The 21849-nt window shown below is 41.3% G+C and overlaps 1 protein-coding gene across 1 annotated transcript in view; it reads right to left on the bottom strand.

The window, feature by feature from the left end:
- LOC114667208 (aromatase) overlaps positions 1 to 21446 on the bottom strand; it is a 37119-nt gene extending 15673 nt beyond the window's left edge. The window contains 5 exon segments of the mRNA XM_028822408.2: positions 2723 to 2837; positions 5485 to 5661; positions 10064 to 10218; positions 19883 to 20033; positions 21251 to 21446. Coding sequence (XP_028678241.1) covers positions 2723 to 2837; positions 5485 to 5661; positions 10064 to 10218; positions 19883 to 20033; positions 21251 to 21419 — 767 coding nt within the window. The 5' untranslated portion in view covers positions 21420 to 21446.
- Between the last annotated feature and the right edge of the window lie 403 nt (positions 21447 to 21849).

Raw genomic sequence — 21849 nt, 5'->3', positions numbered from 1 at the left:
ATTTATGCAGCATTTGTCATCTGGTGGAGTGGGGAAGTTGGAAGTCTCAGTTGCCTCATTTGTGATCTCCGCGCATTTGTTCTACCCAAGTGGGAAAGGAAACATGGATGCCTCCTATGAAAGCTGGTGTTTCAGTGACAACCACAAAATAATAGGTGTATAGTCTGAATCAGAGAAGAAACCAAAGAGCAAGAAAGGAGAAAAACGTGTGCTGTTATGTCTAAAAATGCACAAGGAATACACAATGGGAGGTCTGAAAATTGACAGTCCACCTTATGAGAAGGATTTAGGAGTTGTAGTGGACTTGACACTATCAACGTCCAAACAGTGTTCAGAAGCCATTAAGCATACTAACAGAATGTCAGGTTATATAGCGCCTTGATGTGCGGAGTACAAGTCACAGGAGGTTCTGCTCAACCTTTATAACACACTGGTGAGGCCTCATCTGGAGTCCTGGGTTCAGTTTGGGTCTCCAGGCTACAAAAAGGACATAGGAACACTAGAAAAGGTCCAGAGAAGAGCAACAAGGCTGATTCAGGGCTACAGGGGTTGAGTTATGAGGTAAAGATTAAAAGAGCTGAGCCTTTACAGTTTAAGAAAAAGAAGATTAAGAGGAGACCTGACTGAAGTGTTTACAATTATGAAGGGAATCAGTACAGTGGATCGAGATGGTGACCTTAAAGTGAGTTCATCAAGAACACGGGGACACAGTTGGAAACTTTTTACATGGAAACCTTCACACAAACATTAGGAAACGTTTCTTCACACAGAGAACCACAGACACTTGGAACAAGTGACCAAGTCGTGTGGTGGACAGCAAGACTTTAGGGACTTTTCAAAACTGGACTTGATGTTTTTTTTTTTAGAAGAATTCAGTGGACAGGACTGGGCTGAATGGCCTGTCCTCGTCCAGATTGTTCTCATGTGTTCTAGGAAGCCGCAAGTAAAAAATGGACATATCAACCACGGAGCTCAGAGTGCGATCAGCTAACATCGGTAAGTCCGTCACCATTCGTAATGTTAATGTTTACCTTCTCAATATTGTGGATTGAGGTGATTAATTTCAACTAAATGATTTTAATAAACAAAAAGCCTATAAAGTGTTACTGTCCTTACTGATTGTGGTGTATGCCATCATTTTGGATGGATGCCATATTCTGAAATCAGACAATCTCAGACTTGAGTTTGCAAGTAGGAATCCCAGGTTGTGTTTTCTTATCATTTTCCAAGTCAGAAATTGGAAAATCACAAGTTCTGAGTTTTAGTCGAAAGCAGAATTGATTTATTTGTGAACTATGTGCATTCTTTTGTGAAATTTTGGGATAAGATGTTTGCTCTGCACTTTAACTTTGGGTTAACAAGAGAAGAGACGAATGACACGGGTTGTCTCCTTAACTGCCCTTTAGAATGGAAGGTCAGGACTGGATGTGGACAGATTACCGCCTCTGATACACAAGGTGGCAGCCTTCCATAGCTGGGGCTCCCATTAGTGCAACCTGAGATCTGTGGGCCTGCTGGGGTACTTGGTGGACCACCAGACAAAGCTGTCTCAGAACGGTCATCTACAGTTTAAGGAGATCACTCTGGAACTGGAGTGAAGGAGCTCTGGGGAGTTGGAGTCGGGAGGAGAGAAACACCCAGGAAGAGAAACTGCGGACGGTTCTGTTGTGGTTTGTTGAAGAGAAGCCTGTTGAGTGGTAGCTTCATATCAGGGGTCTCAAACTCCGGTCCTGGAGGGCCGCCGTACTGCAGGTTTTCATTGTAACCCTTTTCTTAATGAGTGACCTGTTTTTGCTGCTAATTAACTTCTTTTGAATTCATTTTAAATCGACTTGCTGTTGAAGACTCAGACCCCTCAATTGTTTCTTTTTCCTTCATTAGCAGCCAAACAATAATGAGATACAAAATGAGCCAAAACAACTGGTGTTCATACAATATCTGAAAATAAAGAAAGGTGAAGGTCTCAGGAATGCTGATCTACTCTTAGAAAAGAGAAAATCCACAATTTCGGAAATGTCTGCTATTGCACAATGAGAGCCGCAACAAGCCATGGAGTTAAAGAACGAGTTTAATGAACGACAAGACTCAGAACCTAATGAAGCAACTGGTTGGAGTGAAATTGGTTGGAGTTTGAGGCCTTGACTTAGTTGTTCTTCTGTCGGCTCATTCACTTTACATTTCATTTCCGTTTGGGTGCCATTTAAGGAAAGAAATGAAGCAATAAAGAGGAATGATGAAGAAATTCGGGTGAACAAATCATTAAAAAACAAGTCAAATAAAATGAAAGGAAAAGGAGTTAATTAGCAGCAAAAACAGATCACTGATTAAGAAAAGGGTTAGAATGAAAACCTGCAGCCACTGCGGCCCTCCAGGATCCCTGATCTACACTAAGAAAGTGTCCCCGCCCTGAATCTACCTCTTCTGCCTGGGGTTTGGGGTGTTGCTGCGTCCCCTGCAGGACACGCTGCTTTTGTTGCTTCTCTCTTTGAGCTCCGATTTTACCCTTTGTTACTCTTTTTTTTCTTTTGTCCTCATCTCTTCTCCTGCTCCTTCCTCGTAAGATTTTTCTGGCTTTCATTTCAAAGTCATAACAAATTAACACAAAATTAACAATTGGTAAAAAATTGGACTTGAAGGTGAGGAGACTATCATACGTTACATTACATTTACATGAATAAACCAAAAAAAGAAAAGAAAAGAAGTGTAAAGTTGTATTACTCACGCTGCGTCTTCATATTTTTTATACATCCATCTAAACTTGAAAAAGAAGTTTGGCTTAAGAAGGAGCGTCTGCCAGGAATCAAAATAGTTCTGGATTTTAGAAACCAGGTCTTTTTCTATAAAAAAAAAGAAGTAAGAAAAATAATAAACACATGGAAGAGATGATGCAGGTGGACTGCTGCCTCACAGCTGTCTTTATGTGTGCTCACCGGTCACAGTCTCTATGGACTTTGCTACTTTGCTCCGTGTTTGTGTGGCTTTCACTGAGAATCCCAGTCTCATCCACAAAACACGCCTGTCAGGTGGGCTGGCGACTGCAAATTGATTCCGGGACACTAAATGCTGCGATGAAGCGACAGACAAGTAAAGTCTCGTGCATTGCATGCTGAAACTTACAACATCGGAGGTACAGTTGATTACATTCATTCACTTTTGAGTGTTTACAATCAAATCACAGGCAGGTGAAGTGATCTGCTCAATGTCACACTGGTGTCAGCAGTGGGATCTGAACCCACACCCTCAGAGTCCAAAGCTTTAATCACTGCACCACACTTGCCTACCTAATTTACCACCTCCATCCAGGGTTAGGAGTTAAGATCTATAGAATAAGTTAGTTATTATAAGGGGTACCCAAGAGCAGCCCTCTGACAACGTGACAAGCCATTCTGCAAGCTAGGAGGCAGAAAATATCATTATATCAATAAAGCATTTGTAATATATGGTGGTATAAATTCCTTTTGAGTCTTTCTCTCAGAGAAAAATTTATCGTGTGGAGGGGACAACTGGAAGAAGGTGTCGGGAGGATTGTGTGTCAGGAGAAGGTTAAAGGTCAGGTTTTATAGACTAGCAATGATGTGTGGAGCTGAGTAGTGGGCAGTCAAGGGAGAGCAGGAGAAGAAGTTGGATGTGGCGCAAATGAGAATGTTGAGGTGGATATGTGGAGTTAGAAAAAAGGGACAGAATAAGAAATGAGACCATCAGCAGTACAATAAGAGTGGGACAGATAGCTAAGAAAATATTGGAACGGAGGGTGAAGAGGAGAGACAATGAATACAATGGGCAAAAGAGTGATGGGATTGGAAGTCCTGGGGGAGAGAAAGCAAGGGAGGCCAAAGTGGAGGTGGATGGATAAAGTAAAAGAAGATCTGAAGTTAAAAGGGCTTCACTAAGGAAGAGGTGTATCTATCTATCTATCTATCTATCTATCTATCTATCTATCTATCTATCTATCTATCTATCTATCTATCTATCTATCTATCTATCTATCTATCTATCTATCTATCTATCTATCTATCTGTTATACAGTGCCTTTCATATCTATTACATAGTGCCTTTCATATCTATCTATCTATCTATCTATCTATCTATCTATCTATCTATCTATCTATCTATCTATCTATCTATCTATCTATCTATTAGTTATATAGTGCCTTTAATATCTATTATATAGTGCCTTTCATATCTATCTATCTATCTATCTATCTATCTATCTATCTATCTATCTATCTATCTATCTATCTATTAGTTATATAGTGCCTTTTATATTCTATTATATAGTGCCTTTCATATCTATCTATTAGTTATATAGTGCCTTTCAAATGTGTTTTATTTCAGAGTAAATTCCTCTAAACAGGCTTCATTTCCCCCAATCAGCACAAACACAATTCCGTTTCCTTCTCTTGCTCCTCCACTCCTCCCAGAACATTACACGCTGAAAGCACTTCTGGGTCAGATAGGACCCCTTTAAAGTGGAGAAGACCCCAAAGAACCCAGTAGGGCCGCCCATCAGGGCTAGAACTCCCAGGCTGCCCTGCAGGTGTGTAGCTTGTTGCCAGCTGGCCCACTGGGGGAGTAAACAGCTGTCTTTGGCAGCCTCCCTCTGTCCTTCTGTTAGCAGATTAGATTTGCTAAACTTTATTAATCCCAGGGGGGATTTGAGACGCCTACAGCAGCAGAAACGTAAAAAACAAGGATGCAGGCTAATAGGACACCTAATACAACCAATTAATCAGTTGATGAGTCAATCAATAATTAAAAATAAACTTAATGAGTCGGGTGGAATCATTGAATTGCCTGATAGCAGTGGGCAGAAAAGCCCCCCAGATGTACTTCTCAGCACACCGTGATGGATGGGCCTGTGGCTGAAAATGCTCCAAGAGAGTGCCACCTGGAGGAGGATGGAGGAGATTTTTTCAGGATGACATCCAATTTTGCCCCAATCCTCATTCCCACAACCGCCATGCAGACCTGGGAAAGGGAATGTCAACCATTCCAGCTCACTACTGGGATGTGGGGAGTCAGGATGGGACACCCACCCACTGACATTCCCTATCTATTATGTGAGCCTTCTGGCCAGTAAGTGATCATCCATCCCAGCCGTGATGGTTCCCTTATCCGTCAATCTTTTTTAGTTCAGCACAAATATAATAAAATCAGACAAAGGATCATTAACAACAATTGTGAACCATTTGCATGAACTTTTTTTTATTTCGGATTCTTCCAACCGGATGCAGCAGAGGACAACGTCCCATACAATTATACTGAAAACAGAACTTCAGCAAATACGAAGCCGGCTAAATTTCGATACACTAGACAGGGCGTTGAAATGTAATGCGGCCATCTGAAGGCATCTGTATGATAAATACTGACCTTCCTGAGTGTCCTGTTTAGATTCCAGTTCATAAATTGAATTATTTTAGATGCAGCAACTGCTAAGCAAGGAAAACAAATCATCAACTTTGTCAATCAAAGAACCGCACTAACCGTCTATTGGCACTTGAAGGAAAAGCCTGTTAGAAACATCCAGGATGATACAGCGCAACAGATTTAAGATGTTCACGTGTCCCTGGTGGGCGATCACGTCATGCAGGGACCTCAGATATCTGGTGGTCGACTCGGCACAGAGGGCTGCAGCATTTTGTAATCCTGGACCTGATAAAGCTAACGGAGTAGAGACAGGAAACAATATGAGCCTTTCTCAATGGCGTCTCATTATGACTCTCTGCCCACTTAGACCCCCGAGCACACTGAAAACCATTAATCATTAATATTTTTCATTTTCAAATGGCCACATTCATTTTTATTTATACTGCAAAATAGAGAAATTGTGACTCACCTAATCAAAGCATGGGAAAAAAAAAATTCAGATGTGAGCGTCAGTGGGCTTTGCACCCCAAGAAACAAGTTACCCAAACTCTTCTAGAGCATTTCAGTCCTTATTTACCCCTCTGATCTTTCAGATTATCAACTAGGTCAGCGTGTCTCAACCTTATAACAGTTTTAATCGCGCCTCCTAACGTTTTTTTGAAACCCTAATAAAATTTATTCCTATATTTTTTGCTGCCGATACACCGCTACAAGTTTAAAATTTTCCCACGAATAGCAAAATTACGCCACATATGGCAACATTCGCGCCCCCTTTTTTGTTACGCCCCACAGTTTGAGAACCGCTGAAATAGGTCATTACTATAGTAATTGACGAGGAGAATTCCGAATTAATTGTAGAATTACGGTATTTGAGGGTTCCTCTAGACGGTCTCTTTATCTTGGCTCAAAAACGAATCAGCAAATCGTCCTCTCATAACAGGCTGAAATTTCGAGTTTGGGATTTGTCCATCCAGCCGTTTTAACTCTAGACCAGGGGTCTCCGACTCCGGTCCTGGAGGGCCGCAGTGGCTGCAGGTTGTCATTCTAACCCTTTTCTTAGTTAGTGACCTGTTTTTGCTGCTAATTAACTTCTTTTGAATTAATTTTATTTGACTTGCTCTTGAAGACTCAAGACCCCTCAATTGTTTCTTTTTCTTTAATTAGCAGCCAAACAATAATGAGATGCAAAATGAGCCAAAACAACTGGCGTCCATCATACACTATCTGAAAATAAAGAAAGGTGAAGGTCTCAGGAATGCTCAGGTCCCCTAAACATTTTCCCAATGCTCTTAGAAAAGAGAAAATAAACAGTTTCAGAAATGTCTGCTATTGAGAGCAGCAACAAGCCATGGAATTAAAGAACGAGTTTAATGAACAACAAGACTCGGCACCTGATGAAGCAACTGGTTGGAGTGAAATTGGTTGGAGTTTGAGGCCCTGACTTAGGTGGTCTTCTGTTGGCTCACTCACTTCACATTATATTTCTGTTTGGGTGCCATTTAAGGAAAGAAATGAAGCAATTCAGAGGAACGAGGAAGAAATTCAGGGGAACAAATCTTAAAAAACAAATCGATTAAATGAATTCAAAAGAAGTTAATTAACAGCAAAAACAGGTCACTAATTAAGAAAAACCTGCGGCCACTGCAGCCCTCCAGGACCAGAGGTGGAGACCACTAGCTTAAGGGCTCTGGTGGTTAGGTAATTCCTTGCCGATCCACAAGATGCCACTGTTTCCTAGCACTTCTTCTCTTCCTCCCTCGGATGATTGACAACCCGATCACCTCTGACATCACTTCCGGTGTCGGCCCCTCCTGGACCCGCCTCTTCCTGTCTGGCCTGTACTTAACCAGAAGTCACTTTGACAATCGCATCTTCAACACATTTATAACTTGTGTTTAAATTCAATTATGCGAGTTTTACTTGCATGTGCCTCAAACCTTTATTCCTGTCTGTGTTTTTTTGTTTCAGTTTTTATCATTTTTGTTTTTTAACATATTATTCTTTGGCTTTAGCTGATAAAGCACAAGATTTTAGGTTCGGCCTCTGCAATTAGATTCAACATTTTCTACTCTTCTTTAAATGTAAATTAAAAATTGTAAATAAATTCAATTAAGTGAAATAAACATGCAATAAGAATTTCTTTTCAAAGAACTAAAAATGTAAGTTAATGGCAAACATCCAAGCATTCATAACTGAATGTTGAATGAAGTAAAAAATAAATGACACTGCACTGTTTTGGTAATCGTATACTACAGCAATGAAAACATAGTGACTTTTCTTGAGTATTTCCTTTAACATTTTACATTTTTATTTTTTACATTTTTATTTTTATCATTATATTTAGTGTAATTATAGTAATAGTTTACCACAGCAATGAAAACGTACCTGCATTTGTCAAGAATTTCCTTTAACTTTATGTTTTTATTATTATATTTAGTGTAATTATAGTAATAGTTTACCACTGCAATGAATATGTAGCTGCATTTGTCAAATATTTCCTTTAACTTTGTTTTTATTATTATATTTACTGTAATTATAGTAAAAGTTTACCACAGCAATGAAAACATAGCTGCATTTGTTGAGTATTTCCTTTAACTTTACGTTTTTATTATTATATTTAGTGTATTAATAGTAATAGTTTACCACAGTGATGAAAACATAGTGACTTTTCTTGAGTATTTCCTTTAACTTTACGTTTTTATTATTATATTTAGTGTAATTATAGTAATAGTTTACCAATGCAATGAAAACGTAGCTGCATTTGTCAAGTATTTCGTTTAACTTTAAGTTTTTATTATTATATTTACTGTAATTATAGTAACAGTTTACCTCAGTGATGAAAGCATAGCAACATTTCTCAAATATTTCCTTTAACTTTACGTTTTTGTTATTATATTTAGTGTATTAATAGCAATAGTTTACCGTAGTGATGAAAACAAAGTGACTTTTCTTGAGTATTTCCTTTAACTTTACATTTTTATCACTATATTTCGTGTAATAATAGAGAAAAGCCAAGCAAAATGACACCTTTTATTAGCTAACTAAAAAGATTACAATATGCAAGCTTATATTTACTGTAATAATAGTAATAGTTTACCATAGCAATGAAAACATAGCTGCATTTGTCAAGTATTTCCTTTAACTTTATGTTTCTATTATTATATTTAGTGTATTAATAGTAATAGTTTACCCCAGCGATAAAGACAGAGTGACAGTTATCGAGTATTTCCTTTACTTTTACATTTTTATCATTATATTTAGTGTATTTTAGGTTCAGTCTCCATAATTAGTTTCAACATGATGTTTTCAAATGTTCTTTAGGGGTGAATAAAAAATTATAAATAAATCAAGAAGATAAACCTGTCTTAAATATCTCTTTTCACAGAAATAGCAGCAAACAATCCAAGCTTCCATTCATAAATGAATACTGAATGAAGTGAAAAGTAAATGGCGTGATGAAGACATGGTGGGCTGACTCCATAAGTGATGTACGCGGTCTATCAGAATTACACACAAACTACCCTATCGTATTAGGGCCAGCGTTAGAGTTAGAGGCTGTGGCCACTATGGATTGTCAGACTTTTTCTGAACAGAGTCACTGAGAGGATGCTGGTGCCCATCCCAGCAAGCACAGGCCGCAAGGCAGGAACAAACCCTGGACCAGGGTACTCACATGTTCATCACAGTCATATAGAAAGTGATTTCATTAAATAAAAGTGTTGTTGTTCATCAACAAAGCAATATGCAAAATAAAAATGCACCGTGTTTTGGTGTCCAGGTTCATTCACTAGCTCGCTAGTAGATACCAGCCTGCAGCGTGAGCTGCCAAATGGCCAGTTGTGGTAACACAGAAATGGCTGACCTGTACTGGTAAGGCTCGATGTCATTATGTGACAGAAGAGTAAATGTTAGGTAAGAACGTGTGGGACTCCAGGGGTCCTAATGCATTGAAGTGTTAAGGACAAGGATGCCAGTTCTGCTCATATTATTAATCCCCTGGGCCGCCAATGAGGGTTGATCCCTTTCTGCTCTGTGCCCAATGCCTGCAGAACGGGCTTCAGATTAGGAATCAATCCTTTCACAATGCAGTGCCGTAGCTTGAGTTTTTGTCACCCACGGTGGTCTTTGAGTTTGACAAACCCCACCCCTCTCCCCCTATGCCCCCCTTACAAAATAAAGCATAATACATATCAAACAAAAAATGAAAATGATGATAATGTGAACCACATATTTAATGATTAATTGCGACCGAGGTATTTACATGATGGCCCTTCCTTCTTTTTGTAATCCTTCTTCACTCTTCTTTTACGTTTTTGTAAAAGCAGTACCGCTCTCTTTTGTTCGCTTCATCTTGAGAGTAATAAAATATTAATGATGACCTTTTGGTCGGAGAAAGTTGGCAGACTGCTTAAGACTGGCATTTGTAATGTATAACTTGGTGACATTTGAAATCATAACAGTTTTTAAACATTAAAAGTGGTGTAATTTTGACATTGATAGCACACATTAGCCTGTCCCACCAAACAAAATTGTCTAAAAAGTTTAGTACTAAAGTTTATTAAAAAGACCCCCTCTATACCATCTCAATGCTACACCAATCCCACAATGCTTTTCTGCTCAGTATTATAAACACATCTGCATTTCAAGAAATGGCTACAATCAGTAGAAAGAGTCAGCGGTGAACTGTTCAACATACCTTTGATAAAGTAGATGCGATTTTTTTTCCACATGGCAATGTTGCAGTTGAATATGATGCCCCTCTCATGCATGCCGACACACTGCAGGCCGTATTTACTCCCAAACCGTCCGGAATACCGAGCGTGTTTCAGAACGTGACAGACTGCCGAGGGTCTGAGACAAAGTTAACAAAAATCAATCAATCAATCAATCAGTCAGTCAGTCAATAAACAAACAAATAATAAATAAATGAATGCCTTTTGGGGACGTCTGCACTCTTGTCTCGATGCAACCAATGGAATTTGAGCTTTTTGCACCAGGGCACCAATCAGGATGGTGGGCTGTGCTGTGCCCTGCGTGGAATCGAATTTGATCTTACTAATGAACTGCAGTCCCAATTAAATTACTCAGCTGGGCTAATTGCAGCCAGTTGTTGTTTTAATGGATCCCCCCTAATAAACACTTCTGGATTGATTTATGGATGTGTTGCCATTAACACTTTCTGTGCCATAGTTCAGACACGTATTTTAATGTAACAGACGTGATGGTCACAGGTACTACAAAAGTGCATCTGTTACTGTAGCAGGACCCTAACAGACACTTCTTTGGGTCTTCATGACACTGACAAAGCATCGGCAAAGTGTTCAGTCATCTCTGCAATGTGACCTGCTGACAAAACATCACTTTGGAGTGGTCTGAGGTGACATAACTGAGGCACACATCTCGTGATCTTTATATATAACTAGTCATTTAGCCCGTTACAATAACGGGCGCTAGAACAGTAGTGCATAAACATTAGTAGGAACAGTCTATATTAAATGGCAAGGGACTTTGACCTCATTCTTTTTGTTGGTCGTATTTTTCTTTGTCTTTCAGACTTTCTTTTCTTGATGTTTACTTGCTGAGCTGACTGTTCTTCGTGGGCTGCCGCCGTGTATTGTGTGTCTTTAATTTTCTGTGATAGTGATACTATCTTGTACGGCTCTATTCAATAAGGGCGCGCACAAAAAGACTAGCTTCAAAAGGGTGACCTCAATTGAGCGTGGCGAATAAAGGCGTTCGTAGTTAATTTAGTTCAAATGGCTCTGGAATATGTGAAGAGCAACAAAGGTGCAGATCTTTATTTACGCGCGCCTTTATTCGCTGCGCCCAATTGAGGTCGTCCTTTTGAGGCTCGCCTTTTTGTGCGCGCCCTTATTGAAGGATACCGTCTTGTACGTCTGCTGGCTTGTACGTCGGTAATATACCTTTAATTTTCTCTGGCGGTAATACAGGTGTGCGCGTCGGTAATATGCCTTTAATCTCCTCTGACAGTAATACTGGCTTGTATGTGGCTGTAATATGCGTCACTGTATTGTGTACCTTTAATTTCCTCTCGCAGTAATACTGGTTTGTATTTCCGTAAAACGCCTCTAACTTTCTCTGACAGTAATATCACGCATCGCACCGTGCCCCGCGCATGCGCACTTCACCAGAAGACACCCACACACGGACACCTGAACGCACACAGGGATTTCACATATATAGATATGCTACAGTGGCTGTCCGTTTGTCTGTCTAGTATTTTAAATCACCTGTAGCTCACAAACCGTTTCAACGATTGACCTGAAATTTGGTACACATATACTATGTGACGTCTACTATCCGCTTTCAGGGTGATGATTGACCTCCAAAGTTATTCCTCTTTTTAATTTAATTTTATTTTATTGTAGAATCAACTCTCGGCAGTGGCCAGCAGGGTGGCACATGCGTATGGGCGCCGTTCTCATCCCTACCACCTTTGCCGTCACTTCCCCTACCTCTTCATATCTTAAATCATTTTTGAGGCAGATTGAAGACTTAAGTGCCAGCTTAAGTGAAAAATTAAGGAAAACATACTAAGTAATTGCAACACAAACACTGACTTAATCAGTTTTAACCTGAAAAGATGCCGACGAAAGAAGAGAAGAAGCAGGCCGCTAGGGTGGAGACACGAAGAGCTGCTCAGGAAACAGCAAGCGCATCAACCTCCGAAAAAATGAATGATAAACATACAGAGAAATAGGATGAGAACGAGGAATGCTCAAGTCAAGTGTATAACATGCAGGGCGCTGATACTGGGATCACATAGTTAGTGCAAGACCTGTGAGTATTAATGAGTCATTTTACCATCCTGTCAGCATGCCACACTGCACAGTGGAATAACCGATCTGCTGAGCTTTTAGAAGCATTATGAGGACTGAACGTTCCCCTTCTGCCATCAGGGCGGCTCTACAGGAGCCTTCAGTCCCACAGCAGCAGCCTCAGGACCAGTAACACTCATAACCAACGACACCGTTCTGTACTCTCAGTAGGTGACCCTTCTAAATAGCAATAATGTCTGCCTGCGCTCTCTGTATATTTTCACCTGCTTACACATACTGTATATCATATTCAGTATATTAAAATATTTCTTCTATCTATTGTGACAGGGGTCCACAGTTGCTGCCTGGCAGGGATGCCAGAGTGATGGAAAGAGCACCTGTGAGGCGTTACCTCCCCTGGGATAATGGAGGGCAGCTCTCCTGGGCAGCTTTGTCACCAAGGGTCCCTCCAGCGCAGACTGGGAGTGAGATTTTCATGCAGCCCCCATTGGTTACCATGTGGGAGACGAAGACTCCGGCAAAGGATTTCCATCACACCTGGGAGTGGTTGCAGGTGATGCTGATGAATCATCTGGGACACTTCCAGGACCTGTTTAAAGGGCGCAAGCCACTACTCATCGGGGCGAGAGTCAGGAGGAAGAAGAAGATGACAACAATGATGACGACGATGATGACGCAACTTACCAGAGGGGGAATGGAGGTGGAAAATTGGAAAGAAAGGGAAGGGAAAGTCAGAAGAAGAAGATGACGACCTTGTAGTGTTTGGTACTGTACACTAGAACTGTGCTGTGATATTGGGAACGTAGTGGAAAGGTTCACAAGGGGAAGTTAATAAAACGAGTGTCGTGTGGTAAAAGTTTGTGTCTCTGCCTGCCTGTGTTGGTTAGGGGCGGCTCTGTGCACCCCTGGTCTCCACACTGTGTTAATTCGTGCCATGTGTCTGTACTACTGATAGATAGATAGATAGATAGATAGATAGATAGATAGATAGATAGATAGATAGATAGATAGATAGATAGATAGATAGATAGATAGATAGATAGATACGACAGGCACTATATAATAGATAGATAGATAGATAGATAGATAGATAGATAGATAGATAGATAGATAGATAGATAGATAGATAGATAGATAGATAGATAGATGAAAGACACTATATAACAGACAGACAGACAGACAGACAGATAGATAGATAGATAGATAGATAGATAGATAGATAGATAGATAGATAGATAGATAGATAGATAGATAGATAGATAGATAGATAGATAGATAGACATTCTCACTTGTATGCTGCCTCATTGCACAGTACTCCACTTTAATGTCCTGTCTGCACCATACTGTCTACCGTACCTCACTCTGCTGTTTGCACTTTCTGGTTAGAAGCTAAACTGCATTTCGTTGTATCTGCACAATGACAATAAGGCTGAATCTAACCTAACCTAATCTAATCTTAAAGAAGCCTTTGTTAATGTCTCGTTGCCTAAATATGAAGTGTTTATTCCTCTCTGGTGTGTGAACGACTAACAAGCCATCATTTTAGATAGGTCTGAGGTGACATAACTGAGACGCATCTGTCTTAATATCAGGGAAGGCCAACTCCGACCCCGCAGAGTAACCCAGCTGCTTAACTAGAGGCCAGTCCTCCCCAGTATTAACAGATCTTATTTAATTTCAAGACTTGTTAGTGTTTTAGCTCTACCATGTCAGTCTAGTCTTAAATCACGGGTTTGTTTTTCCTTTCTTGTGATACACGTATCATCCAAGTGACTTGAGGCCTAAAATGGGTGAGTCATTTTCAGCTCTTAACTTTCTGTTCAGTTTCCTTCTGAGTGCTCAATTAAACCAAATAGTGGATGAGTTTAAATACTTGGGATCAACAGTACAGAGTAATTGGGATTGTGGAAGAGAGGTGAAGGAGAGAGTGCAGGCAGGGTGGAGTGGGTGGAGAAGAGTGACAGCAAGAGTGACAGGGAAGGTCTACAGGGCAGTAGTGAGACCAGCTGTGTTATATGGGTTGGAGACGCTGGCACAGGAGACAGAGCTGGAGGTGGGAGAGTTAAAGATGGGAAGATTTGCATTGGGTGTGATGAGGATGGACAGGATTAGAAATGAGGACATTAGAGGGTCAGCTCAAGTTGGACGGTTGGGAGACAAAGTCAGAGAGGTGAGATTGTGTTGGTTTGGACATGTGCAGAGGAGAGATGCTGGGTATATTGGGAGAAGGATGTTAAAGATAGAGCTGCCAGGTAAGAGGAGAAGAGGAAGGCCGAAGAGAATGTTTATGGATGTGGTGAGAGAGGACATGCAGGTGATGGGGGTGACAGAGCAAGATGCAGAGGACAGGAAGATATGGAAGAAGATGATCTGCTGTGGCAACTGCTAATGGGAGCAGCCAAAAGAAGAAGAAGTAGAAGAAGTGAATGATGAACGCACACGGGTGGAAACGGAGACAAGCGAAACGTAGAACTGCTGGCTCCTTTGTCATTTGCATCTTATTGCTAATCAGGAGCAGTTAAAACAGTCAACGAGGTCAGGTGAGGTGAGGTTGGGGAGCGTGCTCTGATTACAGCACGTTGCCGCACCCACCACACGATAAACCACCTGGATTGAGATCCAAGTGCAGCCATTCAACGGGTGACACCTCAGCACCACACGGAAACAGTGAGAGGTTTTGAATACAGCGGTTTAAGACTAAAATAAGGCAGGGGTGTCGAACACAGAAACTGGGAAATAACAGCTCACTTCATTGGGCTAGGAATCCAATTAAAAACAGAAGCTGGTTGGAACAAAAACCTGCAGCCACAGGGGGTCCCCAGGACAGAGTTTGGGAAGCCCTGCACTAAGAGAATAACAAAACCTGGGTAACTGCATGCAGCGAGGGTCCATTTAAAATCACAATCCGTTGGTATTTCACAAATCTGTCACCTTCAGTTCTGTACGGAGCCTGTTACAGATCTAAATAAATCAAAGGGTCTTTCTAGAATCCCCTTATGACAGGGGTTCCCAGCTCCAGCCCTGGTGGGCTGCAGTGGCTGCAGGTTTTCATTCTAGCCCTTGTTCTAATCAGTGACCCGTTTTCACTGCTAATGAACTCCTTTTCCCTTCATTTTCATAGCCCTGATTTTAAGGATTCAGTCCTCTGAATTTGTTTGTTTCTCCATTAAATGGCAGCCAAACAGAAATGAGACATGAAACCAGCCAACAGATGACCAGCTAAACTGGCATTTCAAACTCCAACTAATTTCATTCCAACCCATTTCTTAATAAGAAGCCGATTCTTGCTGTTAATTACACCCTTTATTTAATTCCACAGCTTGCTGCTGCTCGCATTCTGCCACAGCAGACATTTCCAAAACTCTGTCAAAAAGTTTTGGTGACCTGAGAGATCAGCCTTACTGAGACCCTTCACCTTTCTTTATTTTCAGATATTGTGTTAATGGGCACAGGTGAGCAGATCATGTGGCGGTGGCTTGTTTTGTGTCTCATTATTGTTTGGATGCTAATTAAGGAAAAAGAGAAAACTAAGGGGAATGAGTCAAGTTAATTAAAACTAAGGCAAAAGAAGTTAATTAGCAGCAAAAACTGGCCACTAATTAAGAAGATGGTTAGAATGAAAACCTGCAGCCACTGCGGCCCACCAGGATCGGAGTTGGACACCCCTGAAATAAGGGGTTCAGAATCTTAACAAGCGAGGCCACATTACATTTACTTATTTGGCTGACATCTTTATCCAAGGCAACCCAATGATATACTTGATTCCACTTCTTTTCTCTTCCTAATTAGACACACAGGCAGGTGAAGTGACTTGCTCACACATGAGATTTGAGCCCACCACCTCAGGGTCTGAAGGCCAAAGCCTCAACCACCACAGCACACTGCCTGCCACAACGAAAATGAAGCAGAAGAATGTCACGCGAGCAAGAAGTGCTTCATCAGCAGTGAATGATCTCTCATGAAGCCATTGAGGTGGAACAAAAACCTGAAGCCACCGTGGCCCACCAGCACGGATGTTGCTCACCCCTCATTTAAAGGGTCCGAGTCTTAAAAAGCAAATCAATAAAATGAAGTTAATTAGTAGCAAAGACTAGTCACCAATTAGAAAAATGGTTAGAATGAAAACCTGTAGCCACTGTGGCTCTCCAGGACCAGAGAGCAGCAACAAGCCATGGAATTAAAGAACAAGTTTAATGAACGACAAGACTCTGCGCCTGATGAAGCAACTGGTTGGAGTGAAATTGGTTGGAGTTTGAGGCCCTGACTTAGGTGGTCTTCTGTTGGCTCACTCGCTTCACATTATATTTGGGTGCCATTTAAGGAAAGAAATGAAGCAATAAAGAGGAACAAATCTTAAAAAAACAAGTCGATAAAAACATATTCAAAAGAAATTAGCAAAAACAGGTCACTAAGAAAAACCTGCAGCCACTGCAGCCCTCCAGGACCAGAGGTGGAGACCACTAGCTTAAGGGCTCTGGTGGTGGTAATTCCATTGCAATCCACAAGATGGCGCTGTTTCCTAACACCCACCTCTTCTCTCCCTCTCTCTTCTACAGACTAGATGACTGACATCCCAATCAGCTCTGACATCATTTCCGGTGTACCGGACCCGCCTCTTCCTGTCTGGCCTGTACTCGACACTTTGACGCTCACTTCTTCAACGCATTTGCAACTCGTGTTTATTTTCAGTTATGCAGGGTTGTCCCAAACCTTTATGCTTGCCTGTATGTTTTTTCTGTTACTTTTTAACAGTTTTGTGTTTTTAAACATATTATTCTTTGGCTTTGGGTGATAAAGCACACAATTTTAGGTTCCTGCTGTGACGATGCATGTTCTCTGCGGGCTCCCAACGTCCTTATGAGAGCCCTAAACCCAAACACCGTCAGTAATGTCACCGAGTTGTGCTGACAAATGGGGACAAATCTCACATGAAGCCAGGGGATATATTCAAAAGTGAAAACGTGCTTTTATTAAAACAATCAAAAAGTGCAAAAGTGCAGTGTCCAAAGTTCCATACATTAAATCGGTAAAATAAAGGTCCAGCGAGGATAAAAACCAACAATAAATAAATCCATAAAAAACACAAGGTTAATATATGCAGTATTTAAAACACAGTCTCTCCTTACTCTCCAGCCCTCCTCCCATTGCACCTTCTGCTCCACAGAGAACCAACAACCACAAGCTCCTTCAGTTAACCTTCGTCTTGGCCCCCTATTAGGATGTCACTGCCAGACCACCAAGGTCAACTCTCCTCCCTCGATCCTTCGAGAAGGCACCTCTCCTGCTCACCCCACTCACTCATACATTCAGTGGGGCGAACCAGCCCCCCAGAGCGCATCCGCATAACGCTCTTTGAGATAGCTACTCGTGCGTTTATTTTTTCTCGCCTCGATTACTGCAACTCGCTGTATTCTGGGATCAACAAATCCCTGATACGCAGGTTACAGTTGCTCCAAAATGCTGCTGCTCACTTTCTGGTTGGGGCAAGAAAGTCTGACTCTGTCTCTCCTATTTTAGCTTCTCTACACTGGCTGTCTGTCAGTTTTCAAATTGATTTTAAAATCTTGCTGCTAGTTTTTAAATCTTTACATGGGCTTGCTCCTGCCTATTTATCCGAATTGTGTGTTTTACACCAGCCATCTAGAGTGCTTAGATCTTCTGGTCAGCGGTCTCTGCTTGTCCCCCGTACCAAGTGTAAAACTATGGGGGACAGACAGGGCTTGTGCAGCTGCTGCTCCTCGCCTGTGGAACTCTTTACCTCTTCATATAAAGGAGTCGTCTACAATTGAACTGTTTAAAACAAGACTAAAGACTCCTTTCTATTCACTTGCATTCCGTGTCCTTCAGTAATACTGATGGTTTCGTCTTTGTAATTATATTACATTACTTCTATTTATTACGTATTTTATGTTCATATATTTTATTTCTATTTGTTTTATGTTAATTTGTTCTATTTTTGTAAAGCACTTTGGCCACAGCATTACTAGCCTGTTTGTTTTAAATGTGCTATATAAATAAATTGACATTAACGCTCCTTCGCGGGGCCCCAGCTCATGGAGTCTCCACCTTCCAGGTGTCCGGATCGTCACCACCTGACCGCTGTTTTCCGACCTTTTTCTGCGCCTGCGCGCTCTCGCTCGCTCAGATTTATATCCTCCCCCTCTCATATACCTCCGTCTATATATACACACCTACGGGTGCCTCCGTGGGCGCAGCGCCTTAATTACACGCCGCCGGAAGCCAATGTGGCAAACAAGAACGACCGCACCCACACGTGCAGGTGCGACTCGCTCCGATCACCTCATTAACTCCCCGCGGTCGTGCAATCACGCCCACCGAGAACGGCACGGCTATACGGATTTAAAAACCGACCCTTTTTTTTTTCGGTTGCCGCGGACCCGCTATACCTCACCTGCCTCCTCAGTTAGTTGCAGCATTTTGTAACGTTTTTTAAATGTATACTAAAAATTGCAAATAAATCAAATGGAGCAAAATAAACATGCAATAAGAATGTGATGTGAATCCTTGAAATGTGAATCGTCCATATGAACAAGACATTTAATGTCATCATCATCATCATAATAATAATCCATCCATCCATTCATTATCCAACCCTCTATATCCCAACTACAGGACGCAAGGCAGGAAACAAACCCCGGGCAGGGCGCCAGCCCACCGCAGGACACACACACACCAAGCACACACTTGGGACAATTTAGGATCACCAATACACCTAACCTGCATGTCTTTGGACTGTGGGAGGAAACCCACGCAGACATGGGGAGAACATGCAAACTCCACGCAGGGAGGACCCGGGAAGCAAACCCAGGTCTCCTAACTGCAAGGCAGCAGCGCTACCCACTGCGCCACCGTGCCGCCAATAATAATAATAATACATATAATTAATATAGCGCCTTTCCCATGGTCAATGTCAGTAGGCCCCACTGCACAGATCTGGCGACCAAAAGAAGCCTCTCTTAGGGGTCTCGTTACATAAAGGAATAATAAATGCGTTTTTACAAAACCAAAACTAAAGTGGGACCACCCTGATATTTGCTGGGTACTCATTTGACACTTTTTTAAAAATATTTTTTTCTTTTTTTCTCAGTTCTTGAATCTTTTGTAAAGTGACTGATAGAATTAACAACACAAGGCAGGCAGGACAGACGTAATAAAACTCCTTTTGCTTTTTCTAATATTTTGTTCATTTTTTAACATCGGCTTTGTCATCCTATCTGGGAAACCTTAAAAAAAAATGTTCAAATTTCCAAAGAATGTGAAGAAACATTTCCATGTCAACTTTCTATTAGCAACAACAACGACGACGACGAAGACGATGACATTTATTTGTGCATCACGATTCCATACACAGAGACTGAAACTCAAAGTGCTTTACAAGCCACCAAGAGAAAAGTTTCAAGAATTGAAAAAATCATTTAAAATTGATAAGAACTGTATTAAAGACTATTACTAAATAGTTATTCATTTAATAATAATAATAATAATGGCGATGATGATGACTTTAGTTGATAAGGCCCTTTTACAAAACCAATAGTGCAACAAAGCCCCAATTCACGAGTAAATGAAATAATCGATGAGGAGACCATCAGGGGGCTGCCAGTGGTGTCTCCGTACCCAACACTAAAACGAAACAACACAAAGCGGGGGAAAAAAAAGCAGACCCAAATCCCACCTTGTTCAAAATTGCACAGTACCTGCTAATGACGAGCGTCTCTTCTCCTTTTATCCACACTCTAACCAAATCTCCATACTTGCCATTGTAGTAATTACTTGCTCCTCCAATTCCCATCCATAGAAACCTGATGTAAGTGACGAGGGGTCCGACTCCCAGACAGAAATTGGGACCTTGGACAAAAACAAAAGACACATGCAGATGTTGTGACAGTAAGAGGGGTGAAGAAGCAGTCAAGTCAAGAAGCTTTCCTGTCACACTATCCATACACCACACTGCAGCATACAGTAGCACAAAAATTAAAAAATAAAATATGAAATGAAATGATTCGACTTTATTGTCATTGTACAGGTACAACAAAATACCCCTAGGGGTCCGGGTGCAGGCTCTGCTGTTGTACATCGAGTACACCCTGCAGCAAGCCCACTCGATTCAATGACAACCACAGAGCAAGGGACAAGAAATGTGGGAACACAAGCAGGCGCCACTTGTTAGAATCTCATTCCTAATCCTGATAAAATATACAGAATTTCCCCTTAGAGGTTGATGAAGTTGAGAAAGGTGCTTGTTTGAAAACAACAGAAATGGATTTACATTCCAAATAAAAGATCTTCAGCTCAATTGATTTAATAAAAAAAGGGCATCACATGCAAACACGAAGGGCACAATGAACCAGAGAAGCCATCAATGAGTGCCTACAAAGGGCACAATGAACCAGAGAAACCATCAATGAGTGCCTACAAAGGGCACAATGAACCAGAGAAACCATCAATGAGTGCCTACAAAGGGCACAATGAACCAGAGAAGTCATCAATGAGTGCCGTCCTTTTGTTTTCATCCACAGCTGGAATTTCAGACGACAACACGTTTGTGTTTGATTTCCAACTCGTGGAGGCTGACAAACCAGCAGTGCACACTTTCAGGCTTTAATATTCGATTACTTCATTCATCATTTCAAGATTCTGTATATTTTAAAGACAATGATTTTCTTTTTAACCATAATTTAGTTATTCTGCACATAATATCAATATTTAACATTCATCCATCCTTCTCTCCTTCCATCCATTTTCTAACCTGTGCCTATTGTGTTGAGGGGTTGCAAGAACCAAGCAGGCCACCACAGACACCCACTCACGTCCACCCAGTAGAACGGTTCAGGGCAGCTGGCAGCACTGGGTACAAAGGCAGGAACCATATGGTGCTGAAGTGGGCACCCGTTCACTGCAGGGCACAAGCTAGGAGGCACACTGGGGATAATTTACAGCAACCTCTTAATGCTGATAGTCTCCAAAGTGAAGGCCACCATTGAGAAATGGGAATATCTGTAATAGGACTATTTGTTATGTTTTTATTTAATCAAGCAGACTGAAAAGAAACTCAAGGTGCCCACCTGGCATTGTTGATTTTGCTCCTCGAGACCTCATCACGAGAATCAAACCCAGCAGCAGCAAGAGAGTCAGTGTGGTTCCAGTCATCATTTCTGGGACCATAGCAGTTATGTTGCCCTTAACGGGAGTTAAGATCTTCCAGGCTGCCTCATCAATCCGAACCTGCGCCATTGTTGAGGACAACACCAGAGGGCTTGGATCAGAAACACACAGCGAGCTTGGTTTAAAAAACAAAAAAAAGAAAGAAAAAAAATATCCACTCCAGTTTCGGTGCCCTCCGTCCCATTGGGTTGTTTTTTTTATTTAATCCCCCTTTCCGTTTGAGCGCCCCTTTTATACCTTCAGGTTGGGGCTGTTAGACAAGACAAGGTGAGCAACAGTCAAAACAAAAAAACGGTGTTTTCTTTCATTTACGAAGCAGCCTTGGTATTGAATCTCACACATGAACCCAATATATTACGCTTTTATTTTTTTTCTTTTAATCTTGTCCTTGAGTTTCGAGTGGTGATGTTACATGAGCTCACAAGGCTAAGCGTAAAACCAAAACACGGGGAGAAAAAGAAATCCAAGCTGTTAACACTGCACTCTGACATGAACTTCT

The sequence above is a fragment of the Erpetoichthys calabaricus genome, chromosome 17 (assembly GCF_900747795.2).
Source record: "Erpetoichthys calabaricus chromosome 17, fErpCal1.3, whole genome shotgun sequence".
In the NCBI taxonomy this organism is placed as follows: domain Eukaryota; kingdom Metazoa; phylum Chordata; class Cladistia; order Polypteriformes; family Polypteridae; genus Erpetoichthys; species Erpetoichthys calabaricus.
The sequence above is the reverse complement of the archived record's forward strand: the minus strand, read 5'-3'. Positions and strand labels throughout refer to the sequence as shown.